Source organism: Melanotaenia boesemani, chromosome 17 (assembly GCF_017639745.1).
Source record: "Melanotaenia boesemani isolate fMelBoe1 chromosome 17, fMelBoe1.pri, whole genome shotgun sequence".
In the NCBI taxonomy this organism is placed as follows: Eukaryota; Metazoa; Chordata; class Actinopteri; order Atheriniformes; family Melanotaeniidae; genus Melanotaenia; species Melanotaenia boesemani.
The window spans coordinates 22,696,318-22,711,295 of record NC_055698.1 but is presented as its reverse complement, the minus strand read 5'-3'; the positions used below and the strand labels follow the sequence as shown (position 1 = coordinate 22,711,295).

At 35.3% G+C, this 14,978-nt stretch overlaps 1 protein-coding gene and 2 long non-coding RNA genes across 3 annotated transcripts; all 3 read right to left on the bottom strand.

Annotated features, from left to right (window-relative positions):
* Positions 1-2,078: 2,078 nt before the first annotated feature.
* si:ch211-80h18.1 (uncharacterized protein LOC555593 homolog) lies at positions 2,079-9,112 on the bottom strand. Its single transcript, XM_041966998.1, has 20 exons — positions 9,090-9,112; positions 8,651-8,680; positions 8,407-8,466; positions 8,077-8,124; positions 7,711-7,755; positions 6,747-6,800; positions 6,538-6,573; positions 6,344-6,406; positions 6,078-6,194; positions 5,919-5,966; positions 5,719-5,745; positions 5,533-5,571; positions 4,858-4,923; positions 4,364-4,405; positions 4,241-4,273; positions 4,102-4,164; positions 3,964-4,029; positions 3,834-3,869; positions 3,658-3,693; positions 2,079-2,131 (listed from the first exon to the last, which is right to left on the bottom strand). The coding sequence occupies exons 1-20, from the start codon at positions 9,094-9,096 to the stop codon at positions 2,079-2,081; spliced, it is 969 nt and encodes a 322-aa protein (XP_041822932.1). The 5' UTR covers positions 9,097-9,112.
* A 99-nt stretch (positions 9,113-9,211) lies between these two features.
* Positions 9,212-10,188, bottom strand: LOC121656492. Its single transcript, XR_006013404.1, has 3 exons — positions 10,158-10,188; positions 9,864-9,890; positions 9,212-9,275 (listed from the first exon to the last, which is right to left on the bottom strand). It is a non-coding gene; the product is annotated as an uncharacterized LOC121656492 (long non-coding RNA).
* A 1,131-nt stretch (positions 10,189-11,319) lies between these two features.
* On the bottom strand, positions 11,320-12,804 carry LOC121656332. Its single transcript, XR_006013388.1, has 3 exons — positions 12,750-12,804; positions 12,112-12,141; positions 11,320-11,372 (listed from the first exon to the last, which is right to left on the bottom strand). It is a non-coding gene; the product is annotated as an uncharacterized LOC121656332 (long non-coding RNA).
* Between the last annotated feature and the right edge of the window lie 2,174 nt (positions 12,805-14,978).

Sequence of the window (14,978 nt, the reverse complement as noted above, 5' to 3'; positions counted from 1 at the left end):
TAAATTGCTCATCTGGATGCAATTAGAACTTTTAACAAAGCAATTTCTGTAATTTTGTGACAATGAAGAGACTCCTGATGTCCTGAAGTTAATTTATTGTTCAGATGATCCACAGGTTTGTCAGCTGCTGTACAAAGAAGCTGCCTGCAGTGTTAAAACCTCTGTTATTAATATATTGACTTGCAAAGTAAGCCATCTATTTAATCCACCTGAGCTCACCTGACAGCTCTCTACATACAGGGAGAGGAGGAATGTTGTAAACAAAGATGGGAATGAAGATCAAAAAAAGTTTTCAAGTATCCAGTTTGCAAAACATTGGTTCAATAAAAAGGTTGCATTTGAACAACTGCATATGAATCATTCATTCAGATCCATGGAAATCATATAGATCATGATGATTTAACAATCAGATAAGTTATTTTGAAAGTCAAACAAGACAAAAAAAAAGTGTGATGTTCAAAATAGACAAAAAAACCCCCATTTATTATTGTTGTCCAAAACCACATTTTACAATAACAATGATGTGACCTGTGTGATGTCATCAAAACAGAATCACCAGAGGTCGAAATTCAGCTCAAGCTTTTTATTTACTTCCCCTCTCAGTGATTCTCTAAAACAAAATAAAAGCCTATAAACAACATTTTAAATATTAAAAGAAAGAAAAAAAAACAAACAAAACAACAAAAAAACAAACCAAAAAAAAAATAAAAATAAAAAACCAGCAATGAAATTTTGCCAGTTGGTGGTTGGGATCTGTAACTAGTGGGAGGGGTCAGGATTTCTGGGCCATGCTGATTGGTCGGTACACTGTATTCGAAAACGTAGGAAACGCACTTGTGGCATGACGTGGAAGTCAGCAGATATCCTCCGCTTCCACATTTTCAGCACCTGAGACACAAAGCAGAGCTTTAATTCACATTTTTCTTCTTACTCATGGAGTTTCACGTTAACTCGAGATTCAGATGAAGCTGGTCTAAGTTGATGTGAAACGTCATAAGAACATTTATCAAACTTTGCCTTATTTTCTTGCAATTATTTCTATTTAAATTAAGGCCAAATGTTCCAAAGATTCCACTCTCTAAAATGGGAAATTTATATAACTTTTTCCATACTGAAAGAAAGCTGAACATAAACACAAAATATTTAAGCATAGAAAATAAGTGACTTATGAATGAGGATTGAGAATGAAATACAGGAGTGCTAAGTAGTGCTGAGCGACTGTAACTTTAATTCAGCAATATGCTTCCTGCTACACAAGATGTATCTGACAGCAGTTTTACATGCCAGATATATTTTCTATTGTATTATTTTTACTTTTCATTTGCTTATAAAACATTTCACAACTGTGTTGAAAATACCACATTTATGCTACTCCATTCCTCATTAATAAGATTATGTTCATCTTGAATTTTTCATTCTAAACTTTATTAAACCAGGAAGCATAACTACAAGATCCATGCTGTCAAAAATAAAATGCATTGTCATTAAAGCTTTTCAAGACACAAGCTAGTAGTTAGTGGGAGATTTTCTTCTCTGTGTTGAGCAGTATTAATAATTCAAGTTTTACAGCTCTTTCTAAACATAGATACAGAATTTATCCAGTCATGAAGTTGTGGTGGTAACAGTAAAAGAACAATAGTAATTCTCACCACCAAATGTCCTCTTTTCTGAGCCAAAGAAAAGCAGAATGCTGAGTACAGTTTGGTCTAAACTTAATTTTTTTTCACACTATTTGATTCATTTATTTAAGCAGCTGTTGGATTTGAGCTGATAGAAGGACACTGATAAATTCTGTTACCATTCAGATTGAATGTTCAGATCTAATGAGATAATAAATCTACAAAGAAAGGTTTAAAGTGAAATTTAAGACAATGAATTTACCAAATTTCCTGGTAAGCTCCTTTAAAGAGTGATTGAAAAGCACTTCTGATAAAAAAATAAGACATCTGGTTAAACAGTGATAACCAGTGTTAAGAAATCATGTTGAATGGATAGACAAATAAATACAAATAAATAAAAAATCACAAAATGAGGTTCAGATTCTGATTAAAAGAGAGATCAAGGATCAGAGTGAACTGTTACGCACCTTCAGGACCCTGACCAGATGGGTTGTACTGTTCAGTGACGGAACCTGCAGAGGACAAGCAGAACCAAGAAAAGAGAAAGAACACGCCTTCAGCACCTGATCTCAGGTCAGATACAAGGAGTAAAATTTCAGCTGAAATCCTTCAGTGAAGTCATTGTTTAAAACCAGATCTACCAGTAAAAACAGTCCAGAACTGACAGAATTTTGCAGCCTGTTTGTTTGTCTTTTGCACACTTGTTTGTAGACGGCCTGGCTTGTAAGTTGTTTTAGACTCAGTTCATGTTAGTTTGAAACAGGTTTGTAGTCTGGCTTTAGATTAGTTTAAATCTGGATTTTATGTCTAGTCTAGACTTAGAAAAAATACATTATTCAATGTGTAGTTCCAAAGAAAAGTATGAAAAAGTATGGGGACCATTTCTGGATTACTTACATAACAACCAAACTACTTAGGGACTGGACCCCTTAATTATATTCTATTTTGTCTTTATATCAGCAAAGCCAAGCAAATAAATCGGCCCCTTGTTTGGTGCTTTGTGGCCGGGGTGTGGGTCCATATGCTATAAGATGTGCGAATATGTGGACATATGTATTATTTATTTATTTATTTTTGTGTGTGTATACCTCCCTAGATTAAAATCGGACTTACAGCTGTTTATATAGCTCCAGGAATTAAGTATATTTGATTACCTGCTTTTTTGACTCCTTCATGTACAAGATTGGCTCGGTAATGATGGGTGGATGGGGTGGGGTGAGATAAGTTTTTGTTGTGTTTCTTTTTCTTCATTATTTCTCCCCTACTGCACACAGACAGGTTTACTGTTTTCAATTTGAACTGTTTGTATACAAATTTTCCTGTCAAGGTTGTATAATTTATTTACTTGGGAAATCTTAATAAAAATATTCTTGAGGTAAACAAACAAACAAACAAAAACAAAAGGATTTTAGTTACATCTCATTCCTTTTAAATACTGGTTTGTAGAGTGATTTCAAAGTGGTTTACAAGCCGATTTTTAGTAAAGTTTTATACTTGATTTATACTGGTTTGTACACTGGTTTCACACTTGTTATAAACTTGTTTGTGGACTACTTTTAAACTGGCTTAAGACTGGTTTACAAGCTGACTTTTTAATGTGGTAACTGTTTATTGAATGGCTTTATACATGTTTTAACTGGATTTTTGTCTGATCTAATACTTTTTTTTTAAAACAACTAGTTTGTAGACTGGTTTTAGGCTGGTTAACACAATTTTAGAAAGTTTTCATAATCAAGTTATATTGGTTTAATTAATTTTGAAAACTGGTTTCATACTAGTTTAGAAACTGCTTTTAATTGTGGTTTAAAACTTTTTAAATCTGGTTTGTAGACTGGATTGTTTTAACTGATTTAGAGACCGATTTCAGAATAGTGTGCAAGCTCATTTTTCAAGTGTATTAAGAGTTTTTAGAAACTAACTTGAAGACTTGTTTCAAACATATTCGTCCACTGGTTTTTAGATTGGTTTTGATCTTGTTTTATACTGGTTTTTGACTGGCTTGAAACCTTCTCATGATCCAAACAAATGTAAAACTTACCAGCCATCTGTGTGTGATCTGTGACTGGTGAATGACCTGTTAACAAGCACACACGATCAACACACACAGTTTGTTTTACCCATCCCTGAACATACACAAATATTTCTACTGCAGTGGAGCTGACATCTGTACACTAAACCAAAAATATCCTCTCATTCACAACAAACAGAACTTACTGAAGTTTAAAGGACTCCCTGTTGGATCTGCTGGAACTAAAACACACAGACAGTTTGATGACAAGTCTGACTTTTGACCTCTTATTTGTCTCCTGACCCACTTCCCTCCATGTCAGAGGACAGGCCTTACCTGTGTCTGTAACTGTGGACTCCGCTGTTACAGTAACCAGGTCTGTGTGGGCGTAAACACCTGAAACTAAAAAAACAAATATGATGAGGCTGAGAGTTACAGATATTTATCAGACAAACAGGTGTGTGCCAGATGTACCTGGGCTCTGAGTGTGTGTGACGCCATCTACAGACTCTGTGTGAAGAATCATGGGTGATGACTCTGTAACACATCATAGTGTCAGAAAAAAATCAAATCAAACTCCATTAGCATGGAATGTCAAAGCAACAAGTCCTACCTGTGACATCATGGCCATGAGCAAGACCTGCAGCTGGATCCAGTCAGAATACAGAGTCAGTTTAATCAGGGAGACGTGTGGTTTATAAATCCACTGGTTTATTGTTTTATAGGTTGATCTTACCTGTGAGGTCCATGTGAAGACTGGTCACTGACTCTGCTCCACCTGGTGACATAATTATAGTCATTATCATGTTTCTGTCAAGTTGTGTCACAACTAATTTAATATAAAATCCTGAGTGCAACTAGATTAAAGACCTACTCACTGCAGGGTGTTCTACATAAAGCTGAAACTGTGTTATAACATATAGTTTCCATGCATCAAGAGAAGGCTCGGACAAGTGTGTGTTTAATTTTATGTGTATGTCTATAGTTTTATGGGATTGTGGCATGAAATTTTAAGACATTCCCCATTTTCAGCACAGTGTTGTTAAGGAAAAATTGACAGTTAAGAATGGGTTTGTTTAGAGCACATTACCTGCTGGTGATGTGTCAGTTTACAGTCCTAGTGATTACTCAGGATATTAGTTTGCTCCTAATAAAGCTGCAGAAATCCAAACTACTTTAACTTAAATTTGTGTAAATGACAATCACATACAGGTGATCTAGCAGGTGTACCTGTGAGATCAGTCTGCAGGCTCAGGGTGTGATGATCACTGAGGGAAACCTGCCCGTCCGTCACTGCTGCATAAAAACAACCAACAGGGTCAGACTGCAGAAACTCATCAATTACAATGAGGTTTAAACACTGGATAAATAAATATCACTGCCATCTGTAATACTTGAGAGATTATTTTAAACATTGCAATCATATTATGGTTACATCCTGAGATGTTATTCCATGAAGATGAGGGCAAATATAACACTTTGTAATACGGCTTTGTATGTACACATTGTGCAGAACAGTTTTTTTAATTTGTCATATTTCCAGGCAAGGAAACCTAATTCAACTTTGAGTGATACATTCAAAGATAAGTTTACTTATAAGGAGCAGTTTCTGTGTCAAGACAAGCTCAGTAAATCTAGAACTATGCAGTCCTATATTAAATGTTATTATTATAACTATGATTTCTTAATGGCTTCTCTTGGTTAAAGTTGCACCTCATCTTTTCTGCCAATCAGATTACTGCAAATGCTCAAAGCATCCTGAGTCTGCAGAGTCTGTAGACAGGGGACCACACCAATGCTGGAGATAATAACTACTGCTAATGATAATTTCACTGCTGACAACTGGTTCTTTAATTCAGGTCTGTTTTAGACCTGTTCTGTTGTTGGAAGGCAGTGCGCGTTTACCTCCGTTCATGTCTGTCAACAGAGACTGCCGACCATTCCCTGAAAAACACAAATTGTGATGATGAAAACACTCAATAAATAATAATAAAACAGTTATTAATATGAGAAATTTATCACAATATGTATGTGTGAAATAAATTGAAAAACAAGCACCTTGTAATTGGGGAGCAAGAGAAAAAAAATTACCATTCATATCAGGTGAGTCGGCTCCATCTGCAAGATAAATTAATACAGTAAAAAAAAATCTTGATTTGAGACAAATATCACAACACAAGAAACATCCTGTTTCATTCATGCCAAAACTGAAGAATGATAATTTTTCAGTTTAGGACAAACAGAAAGAGCAGACACCTCAGAGCAGGTATGTGCCAGTAGCCTGAACATACCTGTATGTTCACTGTGAACTGCATAGTTTGATGACGATGATGATGCACCTGATGAAGAGCAAAAGACATTCTTACTTTCCTTTGAGTCAGAGAAATAGTTGTCCTGTTTTTCTTTGTTATTAATATTATTTTTATAGTAAAAGGCTTTTCTTTACCAACCTGCAGAGTAGGAGGAGCCTGAGACAAAGCTAGACAGGGATTGGTCAGGCCCTAAACTTAGTGAGGAACTGTCTGATGCTGACTGGTCAGTGCTGATGGAAGTATGATGAGCAACATCTTCAGCACCAGGAGCAGGAAGATTAATGAGGGGGAGAAAAGCAACAATTTTATCTAACAACACAAGGATTTTTTTGACATTGATCTAAAATCGTCTCAAATCTGAGCAGAAGATTAACCACTGACATCTGTGGCAGCAAGTTCAGTACCTGCAGGTGAGTCCAGAATGCTCTGTTCTGCAGAAGGAGCTGCTGTCACTCCTGAGCCAATTACTGAAATACAAACAGACTATCAGTATTCCAGTTAAACAGTCCTTAAGAGGATACAGACGATTCTTCTCCAGATGAAACTTCCCTTTGCTAACAATGGGGTGTTACTTCATGAGATGCAGGGGAAGTCATACCTGTGGAGTCCATGTGAGTGGGCAAGGTCATGTGACCTGTTAGAATAAAAGACAAACCAAATCAAAGCTTTTGTGTTAGATTTTTTTCTTTTTTCCCTTTGCAAACCTTCCTAGAATATACATGTTTGTTATGTTCAGGGTTACAAATCCCATCTATACTGATCAAAATGTTGCTTTACATGTCTTCAGAAAAATATCTGAGATCAAACCTGGGAAATCGACATGACCATCTGTACCAAAAGGATGAACCAATCCACCAGCACCTGAAGACATGACAAGGAAAATGCTTAAGTTGTCAACTGAACTATCAAAGGGTGTGAGGTTGCTATAAAGGATTCATTTACAAATGTATTACAGCCAATTAAATATATGAAAATACTTTTAAATGTCTAATATTCTTTGGTTTATTAGCTGCTGCTTTCTTTATGACCTAAAAATGTTTTCTGGGACTCCAATCTAGGTCTGAAACAACCTCTTTAGACCATTCTGGGAATGAGATCTGAACCAAGTTTTCGTAGATGTGGACACTTGTTTGGGACTATTGTCCTACTAAAATTCTGGTGTACCTCATATTATTTCCAAGTAAGTCTCATTATTCAATCTACAGACAAAAACTCAATAACAATACAATAACTGATGGGAAAAAGAAAACATGTCCTAATTTTATTTTTTAAACCTGCTGTCTTGTTGGGACAACACATAATCTTTTCTCTGACCTTTCTGTTGGCAGCTTTATTTTATTTAGCCTCTTTCTGGAAAGTTAAGATTTATTTTTGAGCTGAATTAAGAAGATTCAAATGATTCGCCATCTTCTGCAGGAGACCAGCCAGTGATTTTACCACAATATCAGACTGATGAATAATTCTGATTTGAGCCCCTTTCTAAAACAAATCCTTTTTTCACATAATTGATCTCATATGTTATCATGTAAATGATAATATTCTATTTGAACTAAATGTTTATTTAATAGATACCACACCTGTTCATAGATTGAAGAGTGTATATAAATTGCCTGTATATATTTTTTTACTGTTCTTCTGTGACCAAAACTCCAAAAAGTCTCATTTGAATAAGCTAATCCTGGAATCAATCAATAAAACGTTAGAATTCTTGCAGCTGGTTGAACTCTGTCTGGAGCTCTCTGTTTACTGAAGTGTCATTGGTAAAACATACCTATAAGGCCAAGAAGGTAATCATGGCTGGCTGGATCAATGATTCCTGTAGGGGCAGAAGAATAGTGAACTGCAAATAAATACAGGCATGATAACCATCTAGAGACTCTTAAAAGACACAAATTACATTGTGTTTTTCACACATTATCTTTTGAATTGTACAGTTTGCATTTCATCCTCTTGCATCAGCAGACCAGTTGTTTACACTTGAAGTATCCAGAATGAAGTTTGTCCATCTTATTTGTGTTTTGGTGAATTCTAAATGAATGCACTTGTTGCTGATGTCCATTATCTTTAAACTGGGTTTTATTAAGCCAGCTGACACAAAATCAGCCTGGAAGGGTTGAACATAACTCTGGGCTTTCACCTGTATAATCGAGGTGTGAATCTCCACCCCCAAATGATTGCAAAACACCTGAAGAACAAAGCAGGGAGATACATTTAAACACAAATGTATGAAAAGACAGGCACAGAGAAAGAGAGATGGGTAAGGACAGGGGAAAAAGAATATAGATGTTGTTAGCTGGTAACCAAGCTACCTGTTACTAGCAATACATGCTGAACACAATATTCTGACTACAGGGGACATTCAAACTCATTTTTCCTTTTAGGAATTTGGAAATTCTGAATTCCAAATCCACACTGACCTGTCTTAATCCTTTTGTGTCCTTCTGTAACCCCTCCAACACCTGCTTACCTGTATGACTGTCAGCTCCAGCCCCTCCCCCTCCTCCATTCAGCAGCTTCTGTCCATTACCTAAATAAACAATGATCAATAACCAGTGTTTCACATTTCATTAAAAGTTAGAAATCAAGATATTTTCTAATGTATTTTCAGCTGAAGAGGCCCAAGTCATATATTTATTAATTTTTTTCTTAAGCAGTAGCATTTACAAAGTAATAATCAGTTCTATTGACAATAAGATAAGTAAGATATTCACCATTGGACTCTGAGTCGACTCCATCAGAACCTGCAGACCCAAAAATGGATTTTAAATCTGAGACATTGTCTTGTGGATGAGTTAATTAGTCATTTTTTTATTGATTCACTTAGTTTGAGAATCTGTCTGATCAAGTAATTGAACAGGCTTTAGTGAATGTTGGCCTTTAATGAATTCAGAGTGGAAGTTTGGCCATAACTTGCCATTCTTTATAAATAAGTATATGAAATCAAACTGTGATACATATTTGAACATGTCGTCATGGTCAAATACCTTGAATTATGGTAGAACAGATCTGATAAATCAGATGCATTTACACAAAACAAAGTCCTCAATCAGTCTGACCAATCAGATGGCAGCTTTAAACTCAGTGGACCAATTAGCAGCTGCTGAGTCACCTTGAAGTTTGTGGGCTAAGTAGCAGTTTCAGATATTTTACCTTTCATTTGTGTGTGTGATGGAGCCGCTGGATGATCTGCTCCTGAAATCCAAGAAATACTTTTAACATATGTTATTCTATATTAACATTTGTTTCTTTTGTAAGAAATCAGAAGATATTTACCAGCCAGATGAGTCTGACCTGCAGAGACACCAGACAGTTCAATTGCTGCAGAACCTACAGAACCTGAGAGGAGACCAGGAGGAAAGATTTTACTGTCATTCTGTTCGCAGAGAGGTGTCTTACAGAACGTTCCCCCAGTGTTATCAACAAACCTACTAGCAGATGTAAAAGAAAAACAAAATGGAAGTAAAATAGCACAGTACTAACTATTAATCCCTCTGGGATTAGTATATATATTTTTTTATTTCATTAGTAAACATTGAGAGATGGTTGCAAATGTCAGATTATGCAGTTTTATTGATTTACCTTGTCAATTTTTTTTTCTATATTCTTTCTGGAGGTGTCTCTGGTTTATTGTTCAGTTAAATTCCAAAAGATTGGTGAGATCTTTGTTATTGAATTTTAAATCATATGGAAAGTAATCTTGCATAATTCTGTATTTCGTAGTGAAATTACACAGATACAACAATAAACCAAAGTCAGCAGGAGACATTATTTTTCTTCTTAAAAATTACATACTTAAATAATTTAAATGAACAATATAGAAACTAACTGCAAATCTAAGCATTTCCCCATTAATTCCTTAAACATGTGTATCAGGTATATTTATAACTGATGTGAAGTGTAAAAGGCAGTGATGTTGGTTTTTACCTGATGGGCTGCTTGGACCTCCAGCTGCTAATAAATAAAACAGAAAGACTTTATTTTATGTCATAAGAGGTTTAATTAGCCATAAAATCAAATAAAATCTCTTCATTTCTACTGAAACTCAGTAATTAAAGACTGTTTCCATTTACATATAGAACTGAAAAGATTCAGGTGTTTAAGAAGTAAAGTATGTTCAGATTTAACACTGGGTTGGTTCACTGCTTACCAGTGTACGTTGCCATAGTAACATAGATAGAAGACACATGTCTGAGTGGTGAAGCGGGAAGTAAAAGTTACCTGCATGGTCCACAGAGGAGGCATCTATTCCTCCGGGACCTGAGAAATAGAAAGACAATATTAATATATGAAATTAGCAAGTTCTGCACAAGGTACCAACTATAAGGTAGTCCATTCATTTAATGGAATACTTTATGTTGTTTTCATAGTAAGATGTCTTTGTTTCATTATAAGGCACTGATTTTTATAAACCAATATTTAGGCACTATACACTTACCTTTCCATCTCATCTCTCATTTAGTCATCAATGAAAGTGCTCACGACTGGCATTTAAAAATATCGACTTACCATTGTCATATGGCTGTTTAGGGTAAATGGTTTAGTTAAGAAAAGTAACTATATCTCAGGTATGTTGTACCTTATTTAGTACTAAAGGGCCTAAGTGAGCAAGTTCCAGATCACATGACAGAGGACACATATATAGGTAAAAGTTACCTGCTGGGTCCACAGAGGAGGCACCTATTCCTCCTGGACCTGAGAAATGGAAAGACAATATTAATATAGGAAATTTGCCTACAAACTATGAGTGCTGTGCAACCTGAAATGGCTTGAATTATTATTATTTTTTTGTTATGTAAATAGAAATATTTGAAGATCCATTTATTCAGGGAAAACAGAACAAAGTAAATCAAGAACAAGATTAAATATTTCCACATATTAGTGCATAATATGCTACCAACAGGACCAACCACTAACCAATACCAACCAAACAGCAACAAAATAGAAACACAAACCAAATATCAACCAAACCATTTACCAAATAATAACCACACAGAAACCAAATATAAAAAACAATAAGTGAATATAGACAAAATACGTCCCAAACCAAGCAAACACCTATTAAAACAACAAACTTACCACCAACCGATACGAAAAAACCAAAAACCAAACATTAACTAAATCACCAACCACATGCTAATCAAGTACTAAATAAACCACAAACAAAATATCTATCAAGTATCATCCACTCATACAAAAACATTTGCATCACCAGCAATACTCATGGTTTAAAAATGATAAGAAATAATCATACTGCTTATTTCATTCCACTTTAATTCTAGATAACTATAGTCTGCAATGCAATTTCACATCTTTTGTACTGTAACATTATCAATTCTGTTCTCAGAAGAATACAAATCTTCTCATTGTTTTAAACCTGCTCACCTGTAGAGCTTCCATCATGTGGTCCCCTTCCCGCTGACTGACCACTGTAAACTGATAATAAACACAAATCTTGATTAATCACATACATAATAACAGGCAGAATATACATCTTTCAATGTCTTGTTTATTTTTTTGTTATACAATAGCCCTCTTTTCTAGTCTGTTGTTATACAGTAGGATTGTTGACTCAGGGAACAGCTGTAGAGATTTTATTTTTCATAGTTTTAATTTTAATGCTAAAGCTTCATTCCCAGTTATTTTACCTGTGAATTTGAGGTTGTCTTGTTCTGCTTTCATTTAATTTTATAGAATTCTAAAGTGTGTTGAAAACAAAAAGTCTTTAGTTTAACTTTCTCAGTTTTCGTTCAGTGCTGATGTGGTCAAGTGATTGTGAAGAAAAGTCTATTAGAGAAGTCCGTATAAGTCAAAACTTCTTGGCTGATCTTTAATAATCTTGTTTGATCTGTGTTCGTCTTCATAGTACTGAGCCAGTATGAATCTTTCCACACAAAGATGCAAACTAAGGAGTCCAGACAACCTGCAAAATTACTTTTTTGCAATGCTTATCAAAAACTTTTCACACTGTCAACCAACTGATTCAGGTGACGGCTAATTGATATAGGAATAACAGAGGAAACTGCTCTATAAGCTGAAATAAAAGAAAAAACCCACCTACCCCCCAAAAACAAAAAACAAACAAACAAACAAACAAACAAAAAACAAACAAACAAAGTAAACAAACAAAAAAAACACAAAAAACAACAAAAAAACAAGCAAACAATTAACTCACCACCCAGATCCTGGTTGTTTAAGGAAACACCTATAGAGAAAATGAATCTGAGTTAACCTTACATTCAGTAGAGATTCAGTTCAATTGAGCTTCATTTGAAAAGCACCAATCCACAACCAGGTCATCTCGAGGCACATAACAGACAATCAATTCAAGCCAATTAATTGTGATTCAATTAAAACAATTCCACATCAGTCCAATTTACAATAGCAGTGTTCAACCATCCAATTCATAAAAATAAGTGGCTATTCAAGTGAACAAATGGATTGCATCAAGAGTGTTATTATACTATAGTTGTTTTATCTTCCTTCTGCAGCACACACACACACACACACACACACACACACACACACACACACACACACACACACACACACACACACACACACACACACACACACACACATATACAACTTATATATAACTTTCCGCTTTTTCCTGCTGAGTTCAGATTCTTCTCAGTGTAATTTGAGGCCTGTATCGTTATGCTTTACTGGGCAGAAACTGGAGGATGTGGACCAGAGCGAATCAGGTTAATCTTGGTCAGAATATCATCTATTTAATCTGGATTAAACCTGAGACCAAACAAGAACAAACAAACTTTTTAGAAGGGGAAAACCTGATCGGGGTTGACTCACCTGAACCTCCGGCCGCCACTGCTGACGTGGTGGTCTGCTGCGCGCCAAGAGCTCCTGCTGGAGGGAAAAAGGATGGGGGGAAGACAGAAGATCAGGTGTGCTGCATGAATAAAGCTTCTGTTTCAGCTGAAGGAAGCTTAGAGTTTATTATGAACATCAAGGATTCAGTTCCATTGAAATCTGACAAAGAAATAATTCAGAAATGACTGCAGTTAATTGAAAGTTTAAAGTGAAAGTTTAAAAAGAGTTATCATTCCTGTAACAATTTTACAAGTGAAATGTGTTTGGTTTTAGTAATGATTAGGCTATTAGTTATTTTACTGAAAACAAATAAATAAAAAACCAAACTTTTATTACACTGAAAGGTATAAGGAACTTTGAGGCAAATTATAATAGTACTAATCTTAAGACAGGGTTAGCATAACATTTTATTACCTCGCAGTTAATACTTAGTTAATACTTTGAGATTTGAACTCAGTTAGGACGTTCTTTAAGTTTATGCAGGTTTATGTAGTAAAGTTAAAAGTAACAGTGTGTTTTAGCCTCTCACCCTTAATCTTATCCTGACTCTTGGAGTCATCATCATCTGAAAAGAAAAGAAAACAAAAAACAAAAAAAAAAAAAACAAAACAAAACAAAAAAACATCCAATATTTATTTGTCTAATTAGAGATGTTTTAACAGCATTTTTAATGAATGCAGATGTAAAAAGCACCAGAGCAATGTCTTCTCTCCTCTCCTGTCTTTGCTTTTTCTAAGATATTTATTTATCTATTTATATTTTTGACTATTTATTTCATCAATTGGATTTTGTGTTTTTTTTCTCACTTTTGCCACTTTGACCACTGACTCAAAAAGACAAGACTGTTGATACTTCATGATTAATCAAAACTCAGTTGATCCCAGTCCTCAGAACAACGACAGCCCACTGCTCCAATGAATTTAGAGATGGATTAAATGCAGGCTAATTTCCCAACTGGGATTAATAAAGTATATAATAATATTACTACTACTACTACTACTACTACTACTAATAATAATATTGACTCTTATGTTGACTCTTGTTTCTCTTCCTTTTCCTCTCTTTCTTTGTTCATGCCTTATTTTGTTTCTTTGCTGAATCAGTCGCTGTGTGCCTCCAAAATGACACAAAAAAGTTCAAAACTTTTAAGGTTGGAAAGCTACATAGTGTGACTTCAATAAATAGAAGAAAAAGATGAGAAGAAAAGGTGATATGATAAAGAGCTATGTGTTTTTACTCAACCTGAGCTGACCTCAACAAGAACTTTTAGTTATTTTTAGCAATGTCTTACACATAAAACATTAATTTACTGTGATAACGTGGGTAATGGCAGCCTACTGCTCATAGTGAGACTAGGATGGATCATTATTAACTTATTGTGGTAATATGGACTGTCCACTGCCCCTCAACACAAAACTTCAAGAGTCATATTTATTAAAAGCTAGCTGTTTAGATAGTTTGCTAGCTAGCTAAAGCTTTGTTATCCAGTGACCTTGGTCATTGTGAACTTTTCATAATTTTATATAGTTTCATTTTGAAACTCTCAAAATGGTGCAGGAGTAGTGTGTATAAGAGGAGATTCTGATTCATTGAAGCTCACAGGTTAAAATTCACTGTGATGGAAGCAACAGATTAAAATTAAGCTGCTGATAATGTAGTTTTACTCAGAGCAGTGTACCTTTCTTTCTTGATTCAATGATTTGTTTAGAAACTCATGTTATCTGGCCCATGTGTGAGGCATGGCACCACACCCCAGATAGGTTACCAGTCCAATTATTTAATGGATTAGATTTATAGCAATTTATATCCAACATAAGCTCAAAGTTCTTACATTGGATTATTTATCCACTTCTCCATCATACTTGTGATGGTGAGCTACAGGTGTAGCTGCCCTGGGCAGAAGACGTGGCAGCAAATGTGCACCAACGACCTTTCCACCCGCCACCATCTTCATATTCAATCATACACCTGTGATGCTGACACTGGAGGCAAGGAGGGTGAACTGTCTTGCCCAAGGACACAACAACAGAGGACTGAGAAAGTGGGATTTGAACGACCAACCTTCAGTCACTGGACAACCTGCTCCTCCACCTGAGCCACTGCAATTTCTTTGTTGATATTTAGCTGATACAAAAATGAGGTAGTATTATTTCCCTATAATTTCAGCTGCTTAAATTGATGCCCATGAGAGGGCATTAGAAGCTGGTA

Excerpts from the sequence above, each read along its gene's own strand:
- si:ch211-80h18.1 (XM_041966998.1), bottom strand. Across the intron at positions 4,274-4,363 it reads TCTTCACATGGACCTCACAG|CTGCAGGTCTTGCTCATGGC; the intron begins GTAAGATCAACC and ends GACTGGATCCAG. Across the intron at positions 3,694-3,833 it reads AGGGAGTCCTTTAAACTTCA|GTCATTCACCAGTCACAGAT; the intron begins GTAAGTTCTGTT and ends GCTTGTTAACAG.